Source organism: Pseudomassariella vexata (assembly GCF_002105095.1).
Source record: "Pseudomassariella vexata strain CBS 129021 chromosome Unknown BCR38scaffold_3, whole genome shotgun sequence".
Taxonomy (NCBI): domain Eukaryota; kingdom Fungi; phylum Ascomycota; class Sordariomycetes; order Amphisphaeriales; family Pseudomassariaceae; genus Pseudomassariella; species Pseudomassariella vexata.
In genome coordinates, this window is record NW_024467958.1 from 1,754,218 (window position 1) to 1,777,929 (window position 23,712).

The 23,712-nt window shown below is 49.5% G+C and overlaps 6 protein-coding genes across 6 annotated transcripts; 5 read left to right on the forward strand and 1 right to left on the reverse strand.

Annotated features, from left to right (window-relative positions):
• Window positions 1-882: 882 nt before the first annotated feature.
• Window positions 883-1,829, forward strand: BCR38DRAFT_455553 (uncharacterized protein; the record flags this gene model as incomplete). Its single annotated transcript, XM_040861809.1, has 3 exons — window positions 883-937; window positions 1,007-1,617; window positions 1,749-1,829. The coding sequence occupies 3 exons, from the start codon at window positions 883-885 to the stop codon at window positions 1,827-1,829; spliced, it is 747 nt and encodes a 248-aa protein (XP_040718920.1).
• A 986-nt stretch (window positions 1,830-2,815) lies between these two features.
• BCR38DRAFT_406552 (uncharacterized protein) lies at window positions 2,816-3,469 on the forward strand (the record flags this gene model as incomplete). Its single annotated transcript, XM_040858065.1, has 1 exon — window positions 2,816-3,469. The coding sequence occupies one exon, from the start codon at window positions 2,816-2,818 to the stop codon at window positions 3,467-3,469; it is 654 nt and encodes a 217-aa protein (XP_040718921.1).
• Window positions 3,470-3,552: 83 nt separating this feature from the next.
• Window positions 3,553-5,132, reverse strand: BCR38DRAFT_135621 (Thg1 C terminal domain-containing protein). The gene is made up of 8 exons (XM_040853583.1): window positions 4,870-5,132; window positions 4,724-4,813; window positions 4,528-4,659; window positions 4,433-4,477; window positions 4,205-4,377; window positions 4,062-4,150; window positions 3,910-4,014; window positions 3,553-3,855 (listed from the first exon to the last, which is right to left on the reverse strand). The coding sequence occupies exons 1-8, from the start codon at window positions 4,881-4,883 to the stop codon at window positions 3,637-3,639; spliced, it is 867 nt and encodes a 288-aa protein (XP_040718922.1). The 5' UTR covers window positions 4,884-5,132; the 3' UTR covers window positions 3,553-3,636.
• On the forward strand, window positions 5,106-6,917 carry BCR38DRAFT_423923 (WD40-repeat-containing domain protein). Its single transcript, XM_040859614.1, has one exon. It carries the CDS (start codon window positions 5,324-5,326, stop codon window positions 6,731-6,733), a length of 1,410 nt encoding a protein of 469 aa, XP_040718923.1. The 5' UTR covers window positions 5,106-5,323; the 3' UTR covers window positions 6,734-6,917.
• Window positions 6,918-9,730: 2,813 nt separating this feature from the next.
• Window positions 9,731-12,388, forward strand: BCR38DRAFT_482140 (uncharacterized protein; the record flags this gene model as incomplete). Its single annotated transcript, XM_040863462.1, has 5 exons — window positions 9,731-9,878; window positions 9,947-10,151; window positions 10,205-11,828; window positions 11,884-12,298; window positions 12,369-12,388. 5 exons carry the CDS (start codon window positions 9,731-9,733, stop codon window positions 12,386-12,388), a joined length of 2,412 nt encoding a protein of 803 aa, XP_040718924.1.
• A 1,452-nt stretch (window positions 12,389-13,840) lies between these two features.
• Window positions 13,841-19,603, forward strand: BCR38DRAFT_135705 (RNA polymerase Rpb1). Its single transcript, XM_040853584.1, has 4 exons — window positions 13,841-14,349; window positions 14,414-19,240; window positions 19,295-19,350; window positions 19,406-19,603. Exons 1-4 carry the CDS (start codon window positions 13,993-13,995, stop codon window positions 19,431-19,433), a joined length of 5,268 nt encoding a protein of 1,755 aa, XP_040718925.1. The 5' UTR covers window positions 13,841-13,992; the 3' UTR covers window positions 19,434-19,603.
• The last annotated feature ends 4,109 nt before the right edge of the window (window positions 19,604-23,712 follow it).

Genomic DNA, 23,712 nt, shown 5'->3' on the forward strand with positions numbered 1-23,712 from the left:
AGTGTTTGAGTTACTGTCACAGGCAAAATTCCGACCTTGGGGCAGACAGGGTATCACAATGGTGCCAGTAGCTGGGCCAGAGTAAGGCTGAACTGAATTTAGTGACGAACAGGTTTCTTGGATGATTGGATGGACTAACGCTTGACTGGGAAAATAAATTCCGCCTTGAACTGCAACTTTGAGGCAACTTCCTACCTTACTCATCAGCCACTAAGACGTGATTAAAGAGGACACCCTCTTGTCCTACGCTAGATACCCAACGGCCGAGTTGGGTGAAAAATGGATGTACTTCCAGCGCAGAAACTCGTCAAGACCCTGCGATTAACCATAATATAGAGTGCTTTGGGCGTTTAGCCTAGACTTTTTGTCATCATTATGATATGAAAAGCAGGCCGCATAAGCCAGGGTCTCCTTTGTCAACAGATGGTAAATCCTGGGTCAAATATGATAGACAATGACTACTAAGCGTGAGCGGATTTTGGGGATCCTTGTAGGCACGGGCAATGCCAAATGCTATCGAACATCTTAGGTCTTGTTATTTGGAATGAGGTTCGCGAAGCTATAAAGAGCTTAGACGGGACGACAAACTCATCTGCGGTAGTATAGATATTTTGTTTTGGACGACCCTCGGCGATATGAAGTCAACCTCCGGACTGTCGGAGGCCATAACCGGAGCCGGCTTGCATAAGTGGGGGTCTTGGTTCGTCCCATATGATGCGGCAGCTGTCCGATCTTTGGAGTGGGGAGAACAGAAGTGGGGTGTATTTCGTTTCATTATCTCCTCGAAGCCGTCATGGATATTTTCCTTCTTGTAGGAACAAGTTGTGTATGTTTCAAGCACCCTTCAGAAGAATATCAATCGACGCTGTGCAGACCCCGAACATGTCAAGTCTCAATGACCAAGTTGTCCTCCTTACCGGAGCGGGAAGCGGGATAGGTAAGTTCGATTCACTAGTCGTTTGCCTTATACGTTGCTGAGCCTTGCTGAACCAAATTCCATGGCAAGGCCGAGCTACAGCGTTGAAGCTGCATGAGTTGGGCGCGAAACTTGCCATTACCGATATCAACCTGGATGGAGCAATGGAGACATGCAAGATGTGTGGTTCTAAGCCACATTACTGCGGCCTCCTGGATGTTTCCAACAGCAAAGAGGTAGAGAAACGGGTTGCCGAGATTGCTGCAATATTCGGCCACATTGATCATGTATTCAACTGCGCGGGAGTGAACCCGACAGTCATGGCTTTGACGAAGACAACCGAACAGTACTTTGACAAGCTGGTTGACGTCAACCTCAAGGGAATGTACAATGTGACCAAGGCCACAATGCCACACTTGAAGCATCCGGGAGGTAGTTACGTCAATGTTTCGTCGATTTCCGGCTGGCGTGCCTCTTCCGGAACAGCCATTTACTGTGCCACCAAGTTTGCGGTCATCGGCTTCAGCAAGAGCATGGCGCTGGAACTGGGTCCAAAAGGCATTCGCGTGAACATCGTCGCCCCAGGATATATCGATACTCCAACAAATGCTGGAATTGCCAAGGGCTCCCCCGAAGCAAGAAAGGCAATGGAGCATGGAACGGCGCTGGGTCGTATTGGCAAAGCTGAGGAAGTTGCTGATGTGAGTATAACCCCGTTGCGTGGCCCCGCTCGTTGTCTTGCGTAGGGATGCTTGAATGCTGTTAGACACGAGGGTCGTCATCACTAGATACCCCGAGACCTAGATGTGATATTGGTTGACTGATCGAACAGGTTGTGGCATTTTTGATGAGTAACGAGGCACGGTATATGAATGGAAGCGTGGTAGAAATCGACGGCATGCTCAAGTCATAACCACGAAGTCGAGAACAGAGAGGAGAAGGTGCAATTAGATGCGGCTAGTTAGGTGTGCAATCCAATTTGCGGTTTAGGAGAACAACTCATTAGTGAAGACGTTCAATGTGCCCACGGTTGCTACTAGATTGTCGTCGATTGTTGAGACTTTGAGTATCGTATCGATATATTACAATGAGTAACTATAACTAGAGTCTAATTTTTGTAAAAATATATAAAAGACATTTTATAGGTAAATGATAATGTATAAATGAGACAAAAGTAGCAGAGGTAGACATAGTAGTATTATAGCTGTTATGGGATCGCACTAGTACTAGCATTCCGGCTATATACAAAGGTAGAGAAGGGAAGTACACGTAGGGGGTCCAAGCCGCACAAGGGCCCTAAAGCATCTCAAGTGTACCTTATTATGACCTCCGGCCGCCGATTCCGCAGCTACTAGTGATGCGGTTACATGGGGTGTAAAGTGTGTATATTAGGAAGCGTCGGTTAGCTCGCTATGTGGCTGGCCGAAGGCCCTCTTGGGCTGCCTATCTTATCTTATCTATAGCCACAGAGTGACCCTCCTTGGTGTCACGTATCACTTATAGCGCTTATTAAATATATTCCCTCTTATATTCATTTCAAGAGATACTTTATTAAATACTAGGACTCTTACAATAAGATATAAGAATAAGTTAATGATCTAAGCTATAAATAGCTAAATTATTAAAGGTGAACACATTAATATAGCAGTAGGCTACGCTATCCCACTAGCTAGCTACCAGACACTTTAAGAGGACCCGCTCCCAGGTAGCCCCGCCAAAGTTGACCTTCCCAACCCCACTAAAAAGTTTTTGGGTTGAGCATTACCTCTCAAAGTTCCAGCATCAAATCCAGAGCCAACGCGCACAGCATGCCGAGCAAACAATAACCCCCCAAAGCAAAGCCCACCTCATGTCCCGTCTTCCCCCCATTCATTTGCAGATATTTCTCATACTTCCGAGATGAACGCCCACGCCCTCCTCACATCACAGGGCTGGCGCGGTAAAGGGCACAGTCTCCACCCGACCAGCGACGACACCGGCCTCAAACACCACTTGCTGATCAAGCGCGAGGGAACCGACGGCGCCGGGCTCGGCTCCAAAAAAGATCACAAGGCCGAGGCGTGGTGGATGAACGCTTTCGATCAGGCGCTTAAGGGCATCGATGTCACGAAGACGGGCGGATGGAAACAGAATGCGACGAGCGGAAAGTCGGACTTGGCCAAGATCACCGCAAGAGGCTCCTCAAAGTATACGGGAAGCCGAGGGCTGTACCAGAGTTTCGTGTTGGCTGGCACACTGGCTGGGACGCTGGGAAATGGGGGACTATTGACGCCGCCTGACAGCAGTGTTGGAACGCCGACACCTGTGGAACACGGGAAGAAGTCGGAGACTAAAGAGGAGAGGAGGGCTAGAAAGGAGGTCAAGAAGGCGAAAAAGGCGGAGGATGCGGCGAGGGAAGAGGCCGAAGCGAAAGCTGCAGCAAGGGCAGCAAGGAAGACCGAGAAGAAGCGAGAAAAGAAGGCACTAAAAGCTGAGGAAACGAAAGAAGAGCGTAAGGCAAGGAGGGAAGCGAGGAGGGCTCGGAAAGAGGATAAGAGACGACGGAAAGGTTGAAATATGGCGAACGTGCATCAAAATGACGACCGCCCGACCACTTAGTCACTCGTGGAAGGAAGCCAAGTTCTGGCTGCGAAGAATGCCGGGCTTAGGTCACAGCGATCGCGTTACCGTCACATCACCGATATCAGGAGCCAGGTAGCTTGAGCCATGATTCAGGTCTATCAAGTCTGCTTCGGAATCTTGCCAGGTTTGTTCGACAGCAGCCACGGCCGCCTATCCCAGAAGTCATTCTTAATGATATCCAGATGGTCCACCAAAACACGAGCCTTTGCCCTTCGCTTCTTGTCCGTCTCCTGTTGAGTTTTGGACTGCTGCACAGGCTCAGCCAGGTCATCGGCTTCCTCAGCAACGATGTGGCTTCCCGGTTCGACAAGTTCATACTGCTGTTAGTGAGCATTGACAGGAGGATAGTTTGAGTGTTTGGAACGGCCTACATCTCGAAACACAACACTTCCCTTCTTGAATATCTCAGGCTCGTTGTTGTAGTTGATGTTGAATCTGGAAAACATGATTTCGTTCTTGTCGGCTGAAAGGGTTCCCTGCGACTCGTCAGTTGAATCCCAGGAGCAAGCAGCAAGGACTTTACAGCAAGTGCCTTCTCCGCTTCTTTGGCATCCATGCCCCCCAGTTGGATCAAGGTCCAAAACGTCGTGTTGTAGAGGTTGTTGATGTGGCCTGGAAGCTGTTAGCGAAGACCTTGGACTCGGGGTAAAGTCAAGTGCTGTATACAATCAACTTGACGCCAGCTCATGTAGTCTCTTAAGTTTTGCACGCTCGGGTAGCATACTGCCCGCCCATCGAAGCTGGGTAGTGGCGATGATAGGGGCACGTCTGGAAAACAAGTTGGCCAGAAATGAATGTAGTAGGCAGTGAAGGTAGAGACGGTGGTGGCCACCAGTTTACTATCGTGCCGTCAAAAGATGTGCATACAATCGTTCTTTTGGCTGCTGTACTCACCTTGCCCTTCTTTCAAACAAGGAGCAAGTTTTGTGGAATACGAAACTAGCATTGTCAGTAGTAAGCTTGGACATAGGCAGACTTAAACGGCTCACCTGTACTCATCACTGACCCCGTATCCAATCGTAATATCGGGCAGGTCAGTCATAACAGCCTTAGCCGCCATGTTCATGAGTTCCAATGCCCTGCGATCATTTGGCTTCTCGAAGCCATACTTTGCGCACAGTCTACCACGTCAAAAGGTTAGCAGGCGCTCACATTCGTACTCCAAGAATGGCCAAAAATGCCTACTTTGTGAATCCTCGTCCATCAAGTCGGACTACAATCCATGTATTGGGAAGCAGTTGATCCGGTTGCTCGAACCGCTTGACATATTCAAATCTGGATCAGTGTTAGTCACCACCTATGGTTTTGAAGATTGGATGGCGGCTTTTTACTTTGAGTTGGCCATGTGTAAATTTGATGTATTAGAAACAGATGCCTTGACGAGTTGTATGAACTGCTCCTGAATCAAACGATTGCAGAAATCATAACACCACCTACCGATCCGTAATTTCTCTCCGCTTTCAATCTGAAGAGATTCAATGAATTTGCAATCTCACTGGCGGCTCGAAACTTTGTCTGTGAATGCTCACAGCCCATCGACCGTAGCGGGGTGCACGATAGTGGGGCTGCAACCTCGGAACTTTAAGCGGCATGCCCGCTGCTGGCTCTTGGAAATAGGTTGCAGCCTTGCATCATTCCGCTTCCCTCGACACAAGGCTGTCTAATATTGAGTTTGCTTCGCAAATGTCAACCGCTTGGTCATGCACACCAAGAGCTTGAAACCTAGTTGCATGCCCGTGACACATCAGATTTATCATTTCTGCGATCGAACATGCATGAGCCAACATGAATTTGCTTCTCTCCGATGACTACCTGCTCCAGGATTACCCCGAGAATATCACCAACACGATCCGGTCGGGTCACACAACATGCCTGCGCTTCAACCGAAAGGGCGACTACCTGGCCTCCGGTCGCGTCGATGGAACCGTCGTCGTCTGGGATTTGGAGACCATGGGGGTAGCCCGGAAGCTACGAGGACACCGGGCGGCCATCGCTTCCTTGAGTTGGTCGAGATGCGGGCAATACCTGCTCTCAGCTTGTCAGGGATGGAGAGCTGTTCTCTGGGACCTTGCAGATGGTACGAGGTATCGCGAGGTGCGGTTTCGCGCCGGAATCTATACTGCTGATATACATCCATGGAATCATCATCAGTTCGTCGCCTCCATTTTCGACCAAGGAGCCTGTCTCGTCGACGTGAGGAATCCGATCGATGTCAAGCATACCCTCCCCTCTGCGCCGAAACGAACCAACACCGACGCGGACGCCGCGACGAAGGAGAAGCAGGCAAAGGAAGACGCCAAGCAGATGACCACGGCGACAATATACACAGCGACGGGCGATCACATAATTGCGGGCACGAATAAGGGCAAACTGAATGTGATAGATGTCAACACACATGAGATCATATGGTCCGAGAAGATCTGCGGCTCGGTCATCACCACCCTGAAGTTGACGGCATCGGGCAAAGACCTCCTGGTCAACTCGCAAGATCGCATCATACGTACGCTGCACGTACCGAACCTATCGGCGGAAGACCTCGACCCAGACACTCTGCAAATACCTCTTGAGCACAAATTCCAGGACGTGGTAAATCGACTTTCGTGGAATCACGTCACGTTTAGCGCGACCGGAGAATATGTGGCAGCCTCTACGTTTAACAACCACGAGCTATACATATGGGAGCGTAATCATGGCAGTCTGGTCAGGATGCTCGAGGGACCCAAGGAAGAGCAGGGAGTTATTGAGTGGCATCCACATAGGGCACTGCTGGCGGCGTGTGGTATGGAGACAGGCCGCATCTACATCTGGTCCGTCACGAGCCCGCAGAAGTGGTCGGCCCTCGCGCCGGACTTCATGGAGGTCGAGGAGAACGTCGAGTACATCGAGCGGGAAGATGAGTTCGACATCCATCCCCAGGAAGAGATAAACAAGCGCAGGCTTGAGGAGGAAGATGAGGATATTGATATCCTGACCCTGGACCCGAGCAAAGGGTTCGATGATGATATGCAGGGCGCGGAGTTCCGGATGCCGGTGCTGTTCAACCTGGGCGAAAGCGATAGCGAGGAGGAGTTCGTTGCTGTGGAAAAGGGCACCGTACGGAGGCGAAGTATGGGCGATGCACAGGAAGGTGAGGCCGAGAGCGAGGAGAAAAAAAAATCGGCAAATGGAAAGCCAGCAAGAGGTAGGAAAAGATAGCTTCCAAGGACGGATAATTAGGAGGCTATCCTGGATCAGTTATGGTTCATTATGCAACGCTACCCTAAAACGTCTCAGTGTCATACATAAACAAGGTAGAATATGCAATGGAATCGCAGAACCCATCTCGAAGCCCTTAAGAATATGATGAACGGATGTATACATCGCAGAGATTTACCGCTAGCCGTATCGCTTGGTAGTAGGAGTTTCTTGGGTGTTAAGCAACGGAATGCAGTCTGCCAGTCATTTTATCATTCAAATCACTCATGTCGTTGATTTGACTTATCAGCACGGCACTTATCGCATTGTAGAAGCAGTTACCAGTCGTAGACAACACAAATTTCACTGGCCACGATATAAAATACCAAGCTCTAGTTTGATGTTGTCCTTCTGCTTTGTCTCACCTGCCAATGAAAGAAGTTGCCACTGCACTGATAAGGGTAGCAACCGTGTGAATCACCAGTATACATTGATTTGCTGAAGCTGGCAAAATCCAATCCTGGAGTTGACCAAATGAAATTGAACGATTCAGTTAGTGAATTTCGATGAAGTACCCAGATTGCTTCAGCCACGACTGAAATTGACTTCCGTCCATGGCTTCTGGAAAACTTCTATGCATCAACGCTACCCTGTATCTTGGAACCAATACAGTGTGGTGCATATAAAGCACGGTACACTATTACGACAAAGCGATTTTTAGTGCGCAGCCAACGGCCACTATCTCCATATTTGACTAACCGCATTAACCCCTTTTGTAACACATACCCTTACACGAAGACCTATATAGCCGCGCTACTTCTAAGCGTTACATAGCTAATTCTAAGCGTCGGACTACCTTTGAGGAGTTCAATTTCCGATGAATATCTGATCGCTCGACTGCGTTCTAGCACACATGATACGTGACCTCATGGGGAGTTACCCTGTAGCTATAGATAAGATAGCTAGATAAGATAAGGGCTATAAATAAGCTCTACCAGGCTAGAATAACTGACCTGGCCACGCTTCCCAATATATTATTATTATTATTAAATACGCCGTAGGCTCGAAGCCCCCGGTACCTCTACTAGTACTCCCGGATGTTGTGAAGGTCAACCCTCGCAGACTCACTACAACCAGGTGACTTACAGCTGGAACACCTGCCGTGGCAGTGTCAGATGGGAAGCCAATCATAACCCTTGTAGGAGCCCCGCCAAGCGTGGATGACTTAGTCGCGATCCCTCAAACCTAAGTTGTCATCTTCTTTCCTTCGCTCCTTAGAGTAGAATCTTCGTCGATAGCACCTAATCGAGGTCTATACCAATGCGATGCAACCCAGGTCGTGACATATTTCTCCCCTTCACTCTGTACTATCGCCTTCGGTCCAGGCCGTAACCTGACAGTATAGTGGCCGTGGTGCGATAGCGGCCCGTAATAGTATATACAACTTCATCCCTATATGCACTCGCATCAACACAGTTCGAGCGTAAGTAGTATATAAAGCTATAGCACCGATATATAAGTAACGTATGTTATAAGCATATCTCAGGGCCTATAAGAAGGCCTTTACGGATAAAAATATCAAGAGTAGTTGGCAGAAAGCCTGCCTATAACCCCTTAGTAGAGAAATAGTTATTAGTAAGGCAGATTGCACTCTAGACCACACGCTAGAGCCTCATATACTAGACACACCCCTGTACAAGCCACCGCCTACGGCTATCGTTACCCCTGGAAAGACTTAAGACCTGAAACGCTAGTTACAATAGCATAATAACGCGTTATTTCTCAGGATATGCAATTACTAGTATCCTGGAAATCGATACATTTCTTGAAAATCAACCTAGGCCTCACATGAGACAATGGCATCTACAGCTTGAAATATCCAATCCTGGCATATGTTACTAGTAAATGAATATTTGAACATATATTGGTTTTTGAATTTGCTCTTGCAAAAGGGATCAATGCGGTTACTGCTTTGCGAGCTTGTCGCCAATTCGGGCTATCACCATTATTAGGGCTACATAGTAGCGCTGTGGATGGGCGAATGATTAGAGTAATATCGCACCGCTCGTAACGGTGCAAGATCTTGTCAGATAGGGCACCTGGTTCCTAGGTTCAGAAATAATATGGCACTAGAGAAGACTATTGTCACTTGAAGTTCAGAAGGCGAAAGGAACCCCTCTTCTCAAAAGTAACACCAAAGTTACCGACATGTTCTAAAGCATCTATAAAAGGCAGAGCAACGGGAGTTCGCGAGAACAGAAGACAGACAAGAACAATACACCTCATTCATATACAATCTTACGCACTGCTGACTACTCGATTGGACACACGTGATATTCGACAGATCTCGGTGTCACGGTCTATGACCGGTATGTGGCCTCTGCGACGCCTTCGGCCAGAAAGACCCACAGAAATCTCCGAACAGCTTCACTTCTCGAAGATTCCTGAAATGACGAGACGGGAGGACAGAAGGATAAAACGGAGAAGTGTTCACCACACTGAATGGATCTAATGTTTTTTTCTTCATAGATGGATAGTACTCGTAGAGTAGGCTAGGCTAATTGCATCGACATTACCCTCGACCCTTACACTTGGCATTTTACAAGTTGTTCAAATTCGAGACATGATCATTAATCAGTCGCTCGCAACCCTTCAAATCGCCAGAACCGTGGGGTTGCAGTACTCGGTTAATGCGAAGGATCCGATTCGATCGAAGCTGCGATGCTTCGGGTCGACCAAAGCACCTCCAAACGGAGCGAGTGGCTCAAAAATGACCACTTTAACTGGCGATCTGATTGGGGGGAACTTGCAGATGTCGTTGACAGCTCAGGCTCGTCCTGGCAATGAGGGGAATAATGCTCTTTCATCTAAGTTGAACTAACATCAATTGTTTCAAATCAACAGATACGAACACAGCGGAAGAACAGCTTTAAGGGTATTACAGTAACCGTTTCAGACGAGTGTTATCTTGAAGTCGAAATATTGACGGGTTAGCCATTACACGCAATCCTATATGCGATGGCTGAAGGACTAGGCATGGCTGCGAGCGCCATCGCCGTCATTGAGTTGTCGGCCAAGGTTGCTTCCCTATGTCTACAATATTCCAAGAACGTTAAGCATGCCAAAGATGATATCGAACGAATCCAGTCGGAGGTCAGAAGCTTGAGTACTGCTTCAGAAGGGGTTCAACAGCTCCTAAAAAGCCCTTAAGGAGCAAAGCTTGAAACATCTCAGAAGTTGCTCCATACACTCAAGGACAGTCACTTTCACTTAAAAAGCTAGAAGAAAAACTGAAGCCTAGCGACATGCGTAAGGTGACGAAGCGATTTGGGCTTCGCGCCTTAAAGTGGCCGTTCGAAAGCAGGGATGCAGAAAAGCTGGTTCAAGACTTCGCAACATTCACAAACAATATCTCTCACTGTTTGCAAGTCGATCAGACGTACGTGACCTGCGGGTTCATTTCCGCTACCCGAGCTAACAAGGCTTATATAGGTCTGCTCTCCTCGCACTTGACCAGAACATTCATAATATGGGTCAAAATGCGACGCTCGACCAACTTCATGTTGCCGAAGGCGCAGCATTTGACTCGCATGCCGAAGAACATAACCCAACCTGTCTTGAAGGTACTCGAGTTGCCCTGCTGGATGAGATATCGCAATGGGTCGAGAATCCGAACGCCAGAACGATATTTTGGCTAAACGGTATGGCTGGCACGGGCAAGTCCACCATTTCACGCACCGTCGCGGCCCATTATAACGAACAAAAACTTCTCGGTGCCAGCTTTTTCTTCAAGAAGGGCGATGGCGATCGAGGTGGCGCGTCAAAATTCTTCACCACCATCGCTTCTCAGTTGGTCTCAAAAGAACCGGCCCTTTTACCGCACGTCAAAAGTGCCATCGATAACAATCGGCGCATAGTCGAAGAATCTATGCAAGAGCAATTTGAGCAGCTTATTCTAGAGCATCTATTCAAGATCTCTCAGATCGTCGGAGTAGCTAGCACTTTCGTCATTCTAGTCGACGCGCTTGATGAGTGTGAGCCCGATGCAGACGTTAAACTCCTCATTAGTCTCTTCTCGCGGGCCAAAACATTGACGTCCCCACGACTACGAGTTTTTGTCACTAGCAGGCCTGAAGTACCAACTCGTCTTGGATTTAGCGATATCGAGGGTAATTTCCAAGACTTGGTACTTCACGAAGTACCCGAACCGGTCATCAAGCATGATATTTCCGCATTTTTCCAGCATGAGCTCGCGAATATTCGAGGCAACTACAACAAAACCGCGCCTAAAAATGTACAACTGCCACCAAGTTGGCCGGGCGAATCGGAAACAGCAGATCTCGTAAAGATGGCGATTCCCCTCTTCATCTTTGCTTCTACGGTATGCCGCTTTCTCGCTGATCGAAAATGTGGTAACCCCCGTAAACTGCTTAGAGAGGTCTTGGACTACCGAACTAACAACCAGGAATCTCAGCTTGATGCAACATACCGTCCAATACTAGATCAGCTGATTGTTGGTCTTTTTGAAAAAAGGAGGACAGAGGTTCTAGGACGGTTTCGCACCGTGGTCGGCTCCATCATAATTCTTGAGAGCCCCCTCTCTGTGTCTGCCTTAGCACGGATGCTTAGCGTGGCTCAAGACAGCATTTATGATGCGCTGGACTTGCTTCATTCGGTCCTAAGCATACCACCGTCATTCGAAGATCCTGTTCGACTCCTCCATCTTTCATTCCGCGACTTCCTCTTGGATCCAAAGGGGCGAGGGGAGAACCCGTTTTGGGTAGACGGAAAAGAGGTTCATAAGCAGCTTGCGGCACAATGTCGCCGCGTAATGGACGGATCTCTTCGAAGAGATATCTGCGGACTTCAAGCACCAGGGATGTGTCGTTCATCTATAAACTTACAGAGAATCAACCACAGTCTACCGCCAGAAGTCCAGTACGCCTGTCGATATTGGTCGTATCACTTACAAGAGGCTGGGGTGCAGATTTTGGATACTGACGAAGTATATAACTTCCTTAACGACCACCTTTTGCATTGGCTGGAGGCATTGAGCCTAATGGGAAGAGCTTCAGAAAGCTTAGGTAAGATTAAGGTATTACAAACTCTTGTTCAAGTAAGTCTAATATAAGGAAGGAGGCATCTAAGCTCGTTATGCTAAAATGGATTAGCTCAATGCTAGTAACACCCTCAATTTCCTCATTGATGCGGAACGTTTTGTCCTCGCTATGGGGTTTATCATTCAACAGGCGCCTCTTCAAGTATACTCAGCAGCACTCGCCTTTGCGCCCAAGAGGAGTATTGTTCGACGCGTTTTCGAGAAAGAAATGCCACACTGGATATCTCTTCTGCCAAAGGTGAAAGATGGCTGGGGCCAGCACCTGCAGACGCTCGAGGGCCATAGCGATGAGGTGTTGTCGGTCGCCTTCTCGCCCGACTCGAAGCTGGTGGCCTCGGCCTCACGCGACAAGATGGTCCGGATCTGGTCGGCCGAGACGGGCCAAGAGCTACTGACTTTCGAAGTTGATTGTACCTCCCTGACCCTATCTTATGACCGTGAAGACATGCGCTTATTTACCGACACTGGTGTTTTTTCTCTTCACGGTGCCATAACGCCTATAAGATTCACGGATAGTAATGCTAGAACTTCCTCCAGGGCACGCAGTCACGCATTAGTCGGTATTAAACCAGGACATCGTTCTGGGTACGGTATAAGCAGCGATTGTTGCTGGATAACAATGGACGGACGCAAGTTGTTATGGTTGCCAGCAGATTATCGACCGGGAAAATCAGCTTGGGCTAGCTCTACTGTAACAATTGGCACTGGTGCAGGAAGAGTTGTCATATTACGGTTTTCGGCGGAGGTATCGCAAGGACTGCCAGGCTCTGGATCCAGTGCATAATGCTAGTAGGCATTGCGAATCAACCTTATAATTTCTACTATCTTTGCATGAGAGGGTATAAGGGAAGCGAATTAATTTATAATGTTAAGTCCCCGCATGTTCGAGACGATTCGGCGCCACTAGCTTCCATATTCTGACTACTATATATGGTAAAGTAATCTTGCGAGAAACTTCTTTTAATTCTGTGATTAAACATATCCCAGTTAGCAAGAACTGCCGAGATACTGTAGTGTCCCTCTGCAGAAGGTTAATGTTGGTACGAATTTGACACTTAGATATTGTATTACTGTATAAGCCTCGCAGATCTGCATTCTGTTAATGCGCAACGCGTCGTGACTTATGAAGAATCATGCGGAGCAATACAGGCCAGAATAATAAGGCTGCATTGATGATGATGATGGGTCAACTCCCCAAATCCGCAACTACGGCAGGGCTATCCACAGGGCATTTGGCCCAGATGTGGCACAGCTGGCTGTAGTCAATCCTGGCGCACATTAAAGATCATGTCTCAGATGTGATAATGCTGCGAATAGAAAAGGTTTAGCGTTCTAATGGCCGGCGTCGTAGATCGTATGCAATAGTGAACGACGTTAACATAAGTTTGCTCCAGGCAGCGTCAAGCCACAAAAGAAGTTGCAGTCCAAAACGCAGAGGATACTGTATAGATAACCTACTGTGGCTGATGTAGCCTGACCATAGCCTGACCACAGGCTTATTTCGGCACGGCGTCAGCCCCAAGAAGTGGGGGTAGGATCTGTGCAGAGATGTTTCTTGAAAGTCAATTTCGGTCTCTAGTATAAGCTGCAGATGTCGCCCCTTTCAGCGCACGGACCAGAAGGCAAACAAGTACTAGCGAGGTTCAACCGTATCAGTCGCCTTCTCAGAACTTCAAGATCCTGTCGGCATCGCGTTTTCCACCAAGCATTGATTTTTCGAGATCCTCAAGTCATCACAACGCGCGACGCATATCGATTGCGCCGTTGCTCAACGGTTATTCGACATCTCAAACCCATCGAGACCTTCATTTTTCGACATCAGCGCCTTCGATTCGACCCCGTGCGACCCTGGAGTAGTGACGGTTGCCTTCAGGCCTTTGGCCTCTGGTCTGGCGCTGCCTTCCAGCACCTGCCTCATTGACTCGCGACCGACTTGGTGACTGCCGAAGGTCATCTCCATCATCTGCCACGGGATTTTCGCCCATATATGCGTCGTCTCCAACTGTGCCGAATTTCCCGGCCACTCACAACGACTTCACGAAGAGTCTTTGCGCCCGATCTCGTTCGACGGACTCGGCCACCAAGACGTGACCTCACATCGAGCTCACCGCCGACACGCGTGCCTCACATATATTACTCAACACAACCCTAACTTGTCGACATGGCGAACCTACATTTCGCGCATTCCGATGCGCCCCTCAAGACGGTGCAGGAGATCCAGTTCGGTCTCCTGTCGCCCGAGGAAATCAAGAACATGAGTGTCTGCCACATCCTCTATCCCGAGACTATGGACGAGACGCGAACCAAACCTCGTACCAGTGGTCTCAATGACCCGCGCCTTGGCTCCGTTGATCGTCAGTTCAAGTGTGGCACATGCCAGCAGAATATGTCGGAATGTCCCGGTCACTTTGGTCACATCGAGCTCGCTAAGCCTGTCTTCCACCCCGGCTTTATCAAGAAGATAAAGAAGATCCTCGAGACAGTCTGCCACAACTGCAGCAAGGTCTTGGAAGACAGAGTTAGTTATACCTGCCTCTTTTACCTTGACTAAGCCTTGTTGATGCTAACAACACCTGCCATAGAGTAATGAAGAGTTCTCTCAAGCTGTCACCACCCGCGACAAGAAGGCAAGGTTTCAAAGAGTTTGGAATGCTTGCAAGGCCAAGAAGCTCTGCAGCAACGACGTACCAAAGGAGGAGGATCAAGCATTCGACCCAAGCAGCAAGTCTTCAAAGCCGCATGCTGGCCACGGCGGCTGTGGCAACGATCAGCCCAATGTCCGCCAGACCGCTCTTCAACTCTGGGCTACATTTGAGACTAAGAACGAGGATGGCGTCAAGACCAAGGATAAGCGACTCATTACGCCCGAAATGGCACTCAACATTCTCAAGCGCATATCGGACGACGACCTGAGGGACATGGGCTTGAATACCGACTACGCTCGTCCCGAATGGATGATCATCACAGTTCTCCCCGTTCCGCCTCCGCCTGTGCGACCCAGTATCTCCATGGATGGAACTGGCCAGGGTTTGAGAAACGAGGACGATTTGACGTACAAGCTGGGAGATGTCATTCGTGCCAACGGCAATGTTCGTCAAGCCATTCAGGAAGGCTCGCCCGCTCACATCGCAGCCGAGTTTGAACAGCTACTTCAGTACCACGTTGCTACTCTGATGGACAACGATATTGCTGGCCAGCCTCAGGCGTTGCAAAAAAGCGGCCGGCCTGTGAAGTCTATTAGAGCGCGTCTGAAGGGCAAGGAGGGCCGACTTCGTGGTAACTTGATGGGAAAGCGAGTCGATTTTTCTGCCCGTACTGTCATCACAGGTGATGCAAATATTTCTTTGGATGAAGTCGGTGTACCTCGCAGCATTGCGAGAACCCTCACCTATCCCGAGACGGTCACGCCCTACAACATTTCACGACTCCATAAATTGGTGCAAAACGGTCCCAACGAGCATCCCGGTGCAAAGTACGTCATTCGTTCAGATGGTACCAGAATTGATCTTCGACATCACCGACGCGCTGGAGCAATCTCACTGGAATATGGATGGAAGGTAGAGAGGCATCTTCAGGACGGGGACTATATCATCTTCAACCGCCAGCCGTCACTTCACAAGGAGTCCATGATGGGTCACCGTGTCAAGGTCATGCCTTACTCCACCTTTCGACTCAACCTTTCGGTCACCTCTCCTTACAACGCTGATTTCGATGGTGATGAGATGAATCTTCACGTTCCACAAACTGAAGAAACCCGAGCCGAAGTCAAAGAACTTTGCATGGTTCCACTCAACATCGTGTCACCTCAGCGAAATGGTCCGCTTATGGGTATTGTCCAAGATACACTGGCGGGAGTCTATAAGATGTGCCGCCGTGATGTATTCATCACCAAGGAGCAGATTATGGACATCATGCTCTGGGTCCCCGGCTGGGATGGCATTATTCCCCATCCTGCCATTCTGAAGCCTAGGCCGCGTTGGACTGGCAAGCAGGTTGCCAGCTTAGTCATCCCTCGTGAAATTAGTCTGCACACTGAATCTGACAAAGAAAAAGACCCTTGGTGTCCCCTCAACGACCAAGGTCTTTTGGTCCGGTCCGGAGAAGTCTTGTTTGGTCTGCTTACCAAGAAGAACGTCGGTGCGGCTGGTGGAGGAATTGTTCACCTGTGCTACAACGAACTGGGACCTGCTGGCGCGATGGCTTTTCTTAATGGGTGCCAGCGCGTCATCAACTACTGGCTCCTCCATAACGGCCACAGTATCGGCATCGGTGATACAATTCCTGACAAGGATACCATTGACGCAGTCCAGGGCCATATTGATAGTCAAAAGGCCGAGGTCGCTGACTTGACGGCGCAAGCTACTGCCAACACTTTGGAACCACTTCCGGGTATGAACATCCGTGAGACATTCGAGAGCAAGGTCTCCCGAGCTCTGAACGAGGCTCGTGATAAAGCAGGTACTAGTGCAGAGGCGAGTTTGAAGGATATCAACAATGCCGTCGTCATGTCGCGGTCTGGATCCAAGGGTTCTGCCATTAACATCTCTCAAATGTCGGCCCTGGTCGGACAGCAGGTTGTTGAGGGAAAACGTATTCCTTTCGGATTCAAGTACCGAACACTTCCTCATTTCACCAAGGACGATTATTCACCCGAGGCCCGTGGTTTCGTGGAGAACTCGTATCTGAGAGGTCTCACCCCGTCTGAATTCTACTTCCATGCCATGGCTGGACGAGAAGGATTGATTGATACTGCCGTCAAGACCGCCGAGACGGGTTACATTCAGCGACGATTGGTGAAAGCCCTTGAGGACGTTAGTGCCAAGTACGACGGTACTGTTCGCAACTCGCTTGGGGATATCATACAATTCATCTATGGAGAAGATGGTGTTGACGGTATGATCGTTGAGGAACAGAAGGTGAAGTTCCAGTCGGTCAGGACTGTTGACTTTGAAAAGTCATACCGTCTCGACGTTATGGAAGAGAGCCGTCCTGCTGCGTTTGATGCTCTTGAGTTCTCTCAAGATATGGCTGGCGATCCGGAGACCCAAGCACTCTTGGATATGGAGTTTGAACAGATCTGTATTGATCGTGAGTTCATGCGTAGTCTCAAGATGGGATCCCCGGATAAGCTTGAACACGGCTACCAGATTCCTCTTAACATAGGACGCATCATCCAGATGTCCAAGAGAATTCTCAAGGTGGACGATGGGAAGCGCAGCAATCTCACTCCCAAAGATGTCATACCTCGCGTGAAAAACCTGCTCGAGAGAATGGTTGTCGTTCGTGGAAGCGACGAGATCTCGCGGGAAGCTGACGAGAACTCGACATTGCTCTTCAAAGCGGTGATACGCTCCCAGTTGGCATACAAACAACTAGCTGTCCATCATCGCTTGACGCTCATGGCTTTCGAGCATGTTTTGGGAGAGTTGGAAAGTCGATGGGCACGCGCGATGGTCAGTCCCGGCGAAATGGTTGGCGTCCTAGCTGCACAGTCTATTGGAGAACCGGCCACCCAGATGACCCTGAACACTTTCCATTTCACTGGTATCTCGTCCAAGAATGTTACCCTTGGTGTGCCGCGTCTCAAGGAGATTCTGAACGTCGCCAGCAACATCAAGACGCCATCTATGATGGTCTACCTTAAAGACGGCACAGCCACTCAAGAGCGAGCCAAGAAACTTCGAAGCATTGTGGAGCATACCAACTTGCGATCAGTCTGTGCTGTTGTGGAGGTCTATTACGATCCCGATATTCAGTCTACCAACATTCCCGACGATCTGGATATGGTCGAATCGTACTATCTCATTCCTGACGATAGCCACGACAGCATTGACAGGCAATCTCGCTGGCTGCTGAGATTCACCCTTGATCGACAAAAGATGCTTGATAAGGGCCTGGCAGTTGAGGATGTGGCTCTGCGGCTCAAGGAGGATTATGCGAGTGATTTGGCAGTGATATACAGTGACAACAACGCCGAGGAGCAAGTTATTCGTGTTCGGCCAATGCCGGAGGACGATAAGGACGAAGAAGGCAACAAAGCAATTGAAGACGACGTTATGCTTAAGCGTCTTGCCGACCACTTGCTGGAGAATTTGACCCTTCGCGGTGTTAAGGGCATTGACAGAGCCTTCCTGACCAAGGGAGTGCGAACCTCTGCAGACCCACAGGGTGCCATGGTCTGGATAAAGGACGACCCTCTCTGCGAGGAATGGTACCTTGATACTTCAGGTACTGCTCTCCGAGAAGTTTTAGCCGTCGAAGGCGTGGACCCGAAACGAACCAGTACGAACGACCTCTGGCAGATTGTCGATGTCTTTGGTATTGAGGCAGCCCGAGGTGCTTTGCTGAACGAATTGCGGCGTGTGCTTGCCTTCGACGGTTCGTACGTCAACGAACGCCATCTTACTCTTCTGGTCGATGTCATGTGCTACCGTGGTAGCATTGCAGCAGTCACGAGACACGGTATCAACAGGGCTGACACGGGTGCACTGATGAGATGTTCCTTTGAAGAGACTGTTGAGATTCTTCTGGAAGCTGCTGCCACAGGCGAACTGGATGACTGCCGTGGTATTTCTGAAAACGTAATGCTTGGTCAGCTGGCGCCCATGGGTACTGGTCATTTTGATGTGTTCTTAGACCCTAAGATGCTGGACACAGTCATTTCTGACAATTCCCGTATGGGCCTCATGCCCGGCATGACGATCAAGGGCAGCCAAATGGATGGTGCGGCCACTCCTTATGACACAGGCTCGCCAATGCATGCCGACTCTGGCTACGCAATGGGACTGGCATCTCCGTCGATGGGCATGGCAGGCAACTTCTCTCCCATCATCGGAACTGGGTCGGACACGCCTGCTGGCTTCGCATCAGAGTATGGTGGTGGCTTTGGTAATGCTAGTCCGTACGGCGGGAGAAGTCCTGGTGCTACTAGCCCATTTAGCGGCACGTCGCCAACTTCTCCATTTAGTTCCTTCGGCAGCTACTCGCCGACGTCTCCCGGTGTTGGTTACTCGCCCACATCGCCTGCGATTGGCGGTCGCTTCGCCAGCTCGCCGCAATTCAGCCCCTCGTCCCCGTCTTTCTCGCCCACCTCTCCTGGTTACAGGGGCAGCCCCACGAGTCCAAGCTACAGCCCAACGTCGCCAAGCTATTCTCCTACTTCCCCGTCTTCGCCTCGGCACTACTCGCCAACGTCTCCGGCTGCCCACTCTCCGACTTCGCCGACGTACTCACCAACCAGTCCCAACTACAGCCCCACGTCTCCCAATCTGGCAGGTGCTGTGTCGCCTTCTTACAGCCCTGTTTCTCCTAATTACTCGCCCACTTCTCCGGCCTCCTACTCGCCCACGAGTCCCAACTTCAACAGAGCGACACAGGTGTCCCCAACAAGCCCACAGTACTCGCCTACGGTTCGTTTTAGCCTGTGGAATGACGAACGATCTTTGTAGCTAATGAATTTATAGTCTCCACAGTTCTCTCCTAGGACTCCTGGACCCGGCGGCAACACCAGCCCGAAGTAGTATGTAAAACAACTATGATTATGAATTGGAGCCAGCTGCTGACAAAATTCGTAGCTCCCCTACATCCCCGAAGAATGACTAGCCGCTCTCCGTCACTTGCCATATTCAAACACGTCATTTGGACTTGAATAATACCGCACAAAAAGGCGTTTAGAGGTTCCATTGATTTTACTCGGGTCTCGAATTTTTTCCCTTGAAACACCCAGATCCAGCCTCTTAGTACGCGCTGGCTTTTCACCGAGACGCGAGGCTCATTCTCGACATAGAGCGAGATTGGAGGAGGGGAAGACATCTCGTTTTTCTGAATTTGGCAGCATCCAGATCACTCAGAGAATACTAGAGAACAGGGGAAGGGGGATTCCCCCACAACAAAGAAAAAGCAGAAAAAACTGTTTCAGTAGATTGTGCATTAGCGGATCAAATGAATTGGAGGGTGGCCGGCCGGCAAGATACGCAGGCAGGCATGCAACGGCAATGCATGAGCTCTTGCATTGGGGACGGTGGGGACGGAAAGGAGTGGCAGATTGATTGCATGTGCGAAACTGATAAAGGGTTGAGAGTGATTCGGTGGTTGGTCGGTCACTGCTTCGAGGCAAAGCAAAACAAGGAGAGCGACAGACAGATGTTCAAGCAAAACCAAGTGTACAGAGGAGCAACTGAACTGACGCTAGGCCTTGTTTTCTTTTCGAGAGAGGAAATGAGGACGTCGTAGCGCAAGCGATTGGCATTTGATGAGGAGAGGTTGATTGGTTGCGTTGTGTACAAGTGCTGCTTGCCAATAAAATACATGAGGCCATATTCATGTTTTCTACTTGGTGACTCGGATAATCTTTAATTTGTGACGCTGCTGTTGAATATATGTTGGCTAAGTGAAGATACAGATGACTGTAGATTCGGGTCAAAGACAAGAAGTATAGTCGCTTGCTACGTTATAGTACAAACTAGGTTACTACTGCTGCGATTCCCAGGCGGACCAACATGTAGCATAATGCTGCTAATCATGGGATAATCATAACCTTCCACTGCGTGGTATTTCATGAAGCACTTCACGCGTCCCCCTTACCCTGACACCCAGCCCCCGAAGACCGGAGTCTTCGCTGCAGCAGTTGTCTGTAGATCTTCGAAGACTGTATACATATCTTGTAACTTGCGCTGGTATGGGTCGGTAACATCCGCAGTGGTGGCGAACTTGGTAGGCCAGCAGGCAGTTGTGAGGTCCTCGCTACGAAGGGGCCTCCTTTCAAGGTTGCTCGACGTGAAGTGAGTGTTTTCGTATCCTCAGACGTTGTGGAGGTTGATCGTGGGCACAAGGGAAGGGGCTGATCTTCGAGACAGGCACTGCAAGGCCGTTTTGATGTTTGTTGCTCGAACTCGGTGGTTTCTCAGCCATGGCTTTGTTTTTATGTTTTGACAAGTCAAGTTCGCGTGGCAGGCACTCTGTGAGACGGGATTCGGGCTCGGGTGCTTCGAGTTGTTCGTGTTTTCTGATTTCTTCGGTTTAAAGGTTTAACTCCTGGCGGTATCGAACAAATATAAGGGCATGAGATTGCAGTGTTGTTTCTTTCTTGTGTTCCTTTGATAGAGATATGATGGCAGAACCAGGGGTTCGGCTCTGTGAAATGCAATAGTTAGCGGACTTGCATCTGAATAACGCAACGATTCGCTCACCGGGTGAGAAACATTGTTCTTTCTCAAATGAGAGCCTGGAGTGCCATACTCGACGCTATGAGTATGTCAAAATTACTGCGTAAGTGGCACCTGCACCTGGGTTTTCTTAGTGTTCTAGGCGTGTTGTTCCATCCCAAGCTAGCAATAAAGAGAGCCAAGGACTCATGACGTTGGATATGATGCTCAGAACTGCAGTGCTCGTGGAGCAACAGATTCTTGCGCCGCACCAAGAACCACATCATGTGGATCTTAAAAGAATAATACACAGCCCAGCATATTTGTTCTCGTAGTTCTACTTCTTCGAGTTCTCTCGCGTCATGAGGATAATTCAAGAGAGACACAGGAGACGCGTGGATGATAGTCATCGTCATATACTACGAACGAGCTTCTGTGGTGGCATCAACACCGGATTCTAGATGCAAGAAGTTTCTATCTCAGTGGTGGGAAACTGGGGTTACACCGCCCCAGTAACCCAGAGAGGCACCTTTTCTTGCTCAAGTGCGGCATAAGGGTCTGTCATTGTCAAAAAAGCTTGCTTTAGGGTGATAGAGGCGCAGTGGAGTATGCCGGTCAATCTGTTGAGTGGGTGGTTAGCAGTTCAGTACCTCGTACTCCTCGCAACCCTGGAAGCCCATCATCTCTTAGAACAGCACGGTGTTAGTGCATAAGCTAGGTAGGAATCCTAGGCTACTCAGCCCGAAGTACATCTTTATTCGACTTGTTTCGAGAAACAGTTCGTCCTATGTTTCAGTAAGTAGGGAACGGTGAACGGCCATAGAGTTATAGCTCCATAATCCCTACTTTCATATCCCCTGGACATGCCGCCATCTTCAACATGCTTTTCCAGCCTGAAAATCGCTCTTGGAAGGATTTGGCTAATACGGAGGCAGAAGACTCCGATGTTTCTCGGACTCGCTTGTCCAGCACCTCGTGATCCGCACGTGGGAACGCCTTCAACAGGGCTGTTAAGAATATATCAGATTTATTTCCGGGGCCAGGGTTTTGTACAAGGCCGGATAAACTTTGGTGAGTACGGGGATATTGATATTCTGGTCGCTTGATCTGGCATGGCCTAAGCGGAAATCCGTCGGCATTCCTTGGTATTCATGGGCGGGAGTCGGCCAGCCTGGTTCCGAGAAGGTGGCAGAGAAGTTTCCTATTAGAGAAGTTCGCCTTCACCGTGCTAGGTAGAAGGGTGAGTGGCACGAAGGATTGCGCGTGATCGCTGGCTCATCGGTCCGCAAATGGAACGGCACGAAGGCACGTTGGAACGGTTTGTGTTGGTGTGGTCATCTGCACATCAAGGTGACGTCGGTCCCACCAGCCCTCAGACAACAGAAGTATCCGAGACTCATGAGTACTTACGAGGAACTTGCTCGCCGACTTGGCGGTGCCTCGTTCTCGTCTTGTTTGTTTGTTTGTTTGTTTGTCGGATCAAGGCATCGTTGTCTCGAGAATCCACGTTCGAAATTCAGGTCCCCACCAATAGAAAAGCGAAGATGCATAGCCATGATCCGAGTACCCCTCCTTGAGAAAGTGAGCAGAATAGGAGAAAAAACCGCTGTCGAGCGTCCGCGCCCAATCGAACTTACAGAGGAGCCACGCGGGCTTCTAGGTAGTTAAGTCACACTGGGCATAGATGTCTGAAATCACTACAGCCGGTGAGAGACCCCCTTCGTGATGAGGGTGTTGAGATGGGTGAAGGTCCAACTGAACCTGGTAACGACTCTGGAATTGGACCACAGAAACCTGTGGGACCACAACCGGCCAGCTGCTTTCGCGAATAGATTTTACTATGGGACGAATAGTTCTCGGGCAAGTGGTAACCTATGTTCGCGAGAATCCAAGCTATTGGGGTGTCGGTCTAAGGAGTTGCCCTCCGAGGACCTGAGTTGTACACTGGATCCGGCCGTCTTCTCCACCTTCGACGATATTGTGTCATTGGGTATCTATGCATTTTCTAGAATGTCTCATTGCACTGAAGAAGCACAGTGTTACATCCGCGGTGCCTAGTCGGTAGGGTCAACATTGAAGTCTAGGGAAGGCGAGGGCCAACACCACCAACCGCAGGCCACGATTATGCGTGATGGTTGACCAAATATTTCTATGCTCCATCAACGATGGGCTTCGACTGTGCTGCTGAACACGCTATACCTCACTTGCCTTTGTGGACGTAGGTACTCGGGAGCTGGATGCGTAGGGCCAAGGAGTAAAAACACTTGCGTGTACAGGCTTTGCATATAGAACTCTCCACCATGGTAGGAGATCCCATTGGCGCTTGAAACTGCAGGGAATTGATTATGCTGGCTACAATACCAGGTAATTACCGAATATGCTGTCAAGGCTCTGGCATTGGATATTGCGAAGACCACACTGGTCCCAACCCGAGAGATGAATGAATTCTCTCCAAAGGTGGCTGCTGACGCATGACTGGTGACTTTGACCTGCCATGGGATCAAGCTTGAAACCCTTCGTAAGGTCGGCAAGCTGGACGGCTTGCGGCTGACTCGAGGAGTGGATTTTTCTATTTGTCAATTCCCAAACGGGCCTGGTATCGCTCACGTTGTTTGTCAACCAGCAAGCCATCCAGGCTCGAGCAGAAAGAACCACATTTTGCCCCATGATGGCATCTCTAACCATTTGAAGGCAGTTCTCAATCAAGACACCCTAGTTTCTCAGATCCGGTCCTCGAC

Bases quoted from the DNA above. Each gene is read 5' to 3' on its own strand.
- BCR38DRAFT_135621 (XM_040853583.1), bottom strand. The intron at 4,660-4,723 runs GTAGGCATTTTT...TTGACGTGGTAG, and splicing joins GATGGACGAGGATTCACAAA to ACTGTGCGCAAAGTATGGCT. The intron at 4,378-4,432 runs GTGAGTACAGCA...ACGGCACGATAG, and splicing joins TTGTTTGAAAGAAGGGCAAG to TAAACTGGTGGCCACCACCG.
- BCR38DRAFT_423923 (XM_040859614.1), top strand. From the start codon at position 5,324: ATGAATTTGCTTCTCTCCGATGACTACCTGCTCCAGGATTACCCCGAG.
- BCR38DRAFT_135705 (XM_040853584.1), top strand. From the start codon at position 13,993: ATGGCGAACCTACATTTCGCGCATTCCGATGCGCCCCTCAAGACGGTG. The intron at 14,350-14,413 runs GTTAGTTATACC...CACCTGCCATAG, and splicing joins GCAAGGTCTTGGAAGACAGA to AGTAATGAAGAGTTCTCTCA. The intron at 19,351-19,405 runs GTATGTAAAACA...CAAAATTCGTAG, and splicing joins GGCAACACCAGCCCGAAGTA to CTCCCCTACATCCCCGAAGA.